This window comes from Mus caroli, chromosome 5 (genome assembly GCF_900094665.2).
Source record: "Mus caroli chromosome 5, CAROLI_EIJ_v1.1, whole genome shotgun sequence".
Taxonomy (NCBI): domain Eukaryota; kingdom Metazoa; phylum Chordata; class Mammalia; order Rodentia; family Muridae; genus Mus; species Mus caroli.
This window is the reverse complement of record NC_034574.1, coordinates 93,284,641-93,289,598: the sequence shown is the minus strand read 5'-3', so window position 1 is coordinate 93,289,598 and position 4,958 is coordinate 93,284,641. Positions and strand designations below refer to the sequence as shown.

Sequence of the window (4,958 nt, the reverse complement as noted above, 5' to 3'; positions counted from 1 at the left end):
GCTGAGCATCAGCCTGCTGTAGGTACACTGTCACATACCTTGGGGTGGGAGGGGCTGAGCATCAGCCTGCTGTAGGTACACTGTCACATACCTTGCTAGTTTTAAGCTTTGCCTCTTTCTGCATGGCCTGTGAACCTTCTTAGGACTGAAGTCATTTCTGTCCTGGCTCACCGCTGTGTAGCTAGCTCCAGTGCATCACTGCCTGGTGTCCTGTGAGTAAGTGAAAGGATGGGCACAGAGGGGAGTCCCTGCTTGCCCGTCTATCGCTGTCACTGTCACAGGTTTTCTGTAATAAACACCCTTTAAGAAGAGTAAGAGAGTAGTCAGGGGTGGCCCACATTGTAGCACTTTGGAGATTAAGGTAGGAGAATCCCTGTGATTTCAGCTAGCCTGGGTGCTACAGCAAAGCCATCTCAAAAAACAAGAGGAATTGTAAAGGGGGTAGAAGGAGAGCAGAGTACCAGAGTTAACACTATGAGGGGCTGCGTGTGTAACCAGTCAGGTGCTTCAGGGTGTGTGTGTGTCTAATGCAGGAATTGATCCCTGGGCCTCGTGGTTATTGGACAGCATTCTGCCACTTATACAAACAGAAGCTGTCCAAGGAGCACGAGTGCTTCCTACTGGTCTCTTACCCATTTCTTCTCAAACCCCTGAGTTCACATGTTAAACCTTCATTTTATTTTTAACAGATCTGCCTCCAAGGCTGTTGGTTCTCTTCACATAGAATCAGAACTTTGGATATAAAGCGCTTTCTGGTCCTTTCTCATTGTTTTTATAACATTAATTCTTTCAGCACGTGCAGGCTCTGCCAACAGAAAAGATTACCAAGAAACCTATTCCGGAGGAGCACCTCATCCTAAAGACGACATTTGAGGATCTTATCCAGCGCTGCCTCTCCTCAGCTACAGACCCCGTATGGACTCTGCTTCTCATAGTTTACTTAACTGTAAATACGGCCTGGGGCTGGAGAGTTGGGTCAGCACTGTCACTATTGCAGCGCCCACGTGGCAGCTCACAGCTGTCTGTAACTCCACTCCCAGGACCTCTGAAGGCACTGCACACATGTGGCGCACAGACATGCAGGGAAATGCGTGTATAGTTAAAACTGTAAAATACATTTTTTTAAAATCTTCTTTTTAAAGTCCCTTGTGGCGCTCCTCCATTATTGAGAGAGCTGTGGTCATAGTTACCCCCATTGCCTTGGTAAACAGAGGCCTGCAGCATCCTCGGGGCAGCGCTCAGTGTAACGCCTGTTCTTCTCCTCCTGTAGCAAACCAAGAGGAAGCTGGACGACGCCAGCAAGCGCCTGGAGTTCCTCTACGACAAGCTTAGGGAACAGACAGTAAGTTTTTGGGAAGCAGAGGTCGATTATAACACCCATTATTCTTTGTTGCTAATGAAGTGACTCACCAACACTGTCACTCTGTGTGGGGGATGGCAAGCTTGTCGTGAAAGGTACAGGATGGTCTTCCCAGAACCCATTTGTGCGAGTTGGGGGAGAGAACATAAGAGGTGAAATTAGCCCTTTTTATAACAAAGATCAGAAATGCAAACTGGACTGTGTTGTGCCCAGGGTAACTGGCCTGATGCTCATTTAACATGGCACTTGTATCAGAAACCAGAGACGAGGCAGGTGCCCTGTTTTCTAGAGAAGAATTTGTCATCTCTCTGGAGTCTAAAACTCTTGATCCTTTACTCCCACAACAGCTGATATAGAAGGGCAAAACCAGATGTTGCTGCTGGTCAGGGTGCTGTTCTGTGACTGAGAAGTCACAGCAAGGAAGCACTGTGGTCCTCTTGAACTGACCTGCTGCAGCCTAGGGTAGCAGCATGGGCCAGAGACCCCAGCTCCTGCTGAGAGGATCACCTGAGCTCAGGAGTGTGAAGCCAGCCTCAGCAACACAGCAAGAGCTAAAAAAAGGAAAACAAATTTTTTAATGCCAGTAGAGAAGGTAGACTTATAAAAGTATTCTAGCCCGGGATGTGGCTCAGGTTAGCGCTTGTCTACACATTGGAAACCCCGTTCCACCCCCATCATCACAAAAGATGGGAAGAAAAACTAGTTCCGAGCTGGTGAGTTGCCTTGTGTGGCCAAGCCTGTTGCCTTGAACTCAGAAGAGACAGAAGGTTCAGAGTCTCCTGTAGAAAAGGCTTCAAGTAGCTGGGTCCCAGCTTTGTGGTGCCTGATATACAACCTTCCTGGACGCAAGGAAAATGTTGAAGGCTCTGCTAACGTAACTGGAGAAGGAAGGCTCTTCATTGGAAAGAGATGTAAGCAGATCAACTTGCAGGAGGAAGTCAGTAAGGAAAGACCTGCTCTACACCATTGTAATTCATAAAGGACTTGTCACATGAGGTGTCCCCATCAGGCTTCTACATTTAAGTGTAACTTTCACTTGGTCTAAAGTCTTTGTTTGGTTTAAAACATTCCAAAATGCTAACTAGTTAGGCATTTGTCAGGAGTGTCTCCGGCTCCGGTAAGCCTCTGGGTTGAATGCTTGCAGAGTGGTGGCCGTCCTCAGGTAACTCCTCCCTGCCCCGGCCTTTCTTTCAGCTCTCCCCGACCATCATCAACGGTCTGCACAGCATCGCCAGGAGCATTGAGACGAGGAACTACTCGGAAGGGTTGAGCGTCCACACTCACATCGTCAGCACCAGCAACTTCAGTGAGACCTCGGCCTTCATGCCCGTCCTCAAGGTTGTCCTCAGTCAGGCCAGCAAGCTGGGCGTCTGAGGACGGCAGCGCTGCCCGCTGACATTGCCACTTCTCCAAAGAAAGCCATGCTAAGACTGGGACCAACCCCTCGTTAGCATGTCTCCCTGCCGCCCGCCCACCCGCCACCCAGGAGCTTTGACATTATTTCTGCCGCCATACTCCCCTAGAACTGCTCGAACCCCGTGCTTTCCTTTTTCTTCATCTCCTTTTGCCCATTATGATTTTCCTATTCTGCAAATACTGTCTTTCCTGGATTACACATAGTGTGGTTTCCTGAGGGATTCTGACTAATGTGGTTTTTAAAACTTGGGTGTACTTTTTAGGAAAATTGCATCTGGCTATGTATAAAACAGACCTAAAATAAATTTCTTTGATGTCTTCCCTACTTTCTCCACATCAATCAGATTAAAGTGTGTAACCCTATCTTACACAGTTAGTCTTTATTTATTTATTTTTTACCTTTTTACTGCCTTTTCTTGATTTCTAAGTGTGTGGATGTGGGCATGCCGCTGTGTGTGGAAGCCAAAGGTCAGACAGCCTGGAGGACCAGTTCTCTACTCCCTCCATGTGGGTCCCAGGCACAGAACTCGGCTTGCCAGGTTTGTCAGTAATCACTTCTGCCCACTGAGCCATCTCACCAGTCTATAGTCTTTGTAAAACAGGCTGCTGACTGTAGTCTGTGGGGGAGCACTTCTTGGCATATGTAAGGCAGAGAACTGAGGCAGGAGGATAAGAGCAAAGTTAGTCTGTATGTACTGTGTAGAAGGTACAGTCTTTAAAAAAAACCTCAGGCATACGAGCGGTTACTGTCTACGTTTGGAAGATACGGCTTCCTCAACACATCCATCATGTGCGGTCAGCAGTTCCTGTTTTGTGGTCCCAGACATGTTGAATTTTCTTGTTTTGTGCTTTTATTTATTTTAATGCAGTTCTAAGCAGAGGAAGGGTTCTGAAGGAATGTGGTCTGTGGGGCTTGGTGCTGGCTTCTGGGTTAGGATTGTTTATATTAGATCTCAACTCTACCTCTGCCTTTTATTTTATTTTATGTATATAGGTGTTTCACTTGCATGCATGTATGTGCACCACATGCATTCCTGGTGCCCACAGAAGCCAGAAGAAGCAGAGCTGGAGTTAGAAGCAGCTGTGAGCTGCCATGTGGGTGATGGAAACCTCAGAGCTCTTAACCACTGAGCCGTCCTTCCAGCTCCCATCTCTACCCTTCTTTATGTTCCTTGGGTGTGGAAAGCGGACCTACTCCACAATGAGATGAGATGCGTAGCTGATGGGGCTGTTATCCATAGGATTTGGGGGCAGCTTCTCTACACCTTGCTATTGAGAGCCTCAGAAGTCATTTAGATTCAGAAATTCCCTGGTGTGTTGGAGGGTTTCTCTTGCAAAGTACAGCAGGAGGGGAGTTAGGAGCCAGGGTTTTAGACTGGAGAGAAGTCTCAGGTAGTGGTCTAGCCTAAGAGTACAGTTACTACAGAAGAACAACAACCAAAGGTTGCAGTGCTGTGCCACTGATCGAGCATGTCTCTCTGCTCTGCCTCAGTTTCCCTGGCTGTAAAACAAGGGAGGTGGAGCAGGATGAGGGCTCTGAGTTTGCTTAGGGCTCCGGAGCCTCTGATCCATCTGCCTTTGCTACCGTGGCTTTGTATCTGACCTACAAGCCTCCTGAGGGAATGGCAACTGAACTTGGCTTTGGCGAAAGATGACAGAAACAGCTATTTGATTTCCAGTCTGGAGGGAAAGAAATGCATCCTGTACCTTGAGTGGAAATGAGTGGGTGGCCCAGAGGAGCCGACCTGTGATCTGAGGACTGCAGGCAGTGTGTCTGTAAGCAGGGAGCCCCCTCCTCGGCCACGTGCTTGTATTTCCCCAGTCCTGTGCATCGTTTCTCATCGGAAATGGGCACCATGAGTGCCAGCTGCTGCCAGCCAAAGATGCCATACTGCTTACCTTCCCTTTGGTGCTGCAAATCTGGGTCACCCTTTTGACATTCTCCTGCCCCCGTTGGAGAACAGCCTGGCCTTAGCCTTTTAAGGGCCTGTGGTAATTGACCCAGTGGGGGGGGGGTTGGGGTGGGGAGGGAGGCAGTTGAAACGGAAATGGCTGCAGCTGGTGCTGAGAAAGTGGAGGAGCTCAGGGTTAGGTTAGGGGCTTTGCCCCTGGAGACCGAAGCAACCCTCCAGAAAGAAAAGGGGGCGGATGTTAGTGAGTCGGGAACCAGAGGGCAGGGAAA

General features: G+C 48.7%; 1 protein-coding gene across 16 annotated transcripts in view; it reads left to right on the top strand.

Moving 5' to 3' along the window:
- The window catches only part of Sec31a (SEC31 homolog A, COPII coat complex component), a 56,697-nt gene extending 53,553 nt beyond the window's left edge, over window positions 1-3,144 (top strand). For all 16 annotated transcript variants that reach the window (XM_021163766.1, XM_021163763.1, XM_029477036.1 and 13 more), the window contains 3 exons: window positions 794-913; window positions 1,271-1,342; window positions 2,555-3,144. In XM_021163766.1, coding sequence (XP_021019425.1) covers window positions 794-913; window positions 1,271-1,342; window positions 2,555-2,734 — 372 coding nt within the window. In that variant the 3' untranslated portion in view covers window positions 2,735-3,144. The remainder of the gene's footprint in view (window positions 1-793; window positions 914-1,270; window positions 1,343-2,554) is intronic.
- Window positions 3,145-4,958: the final 1,814 nt, after the last annotated feature.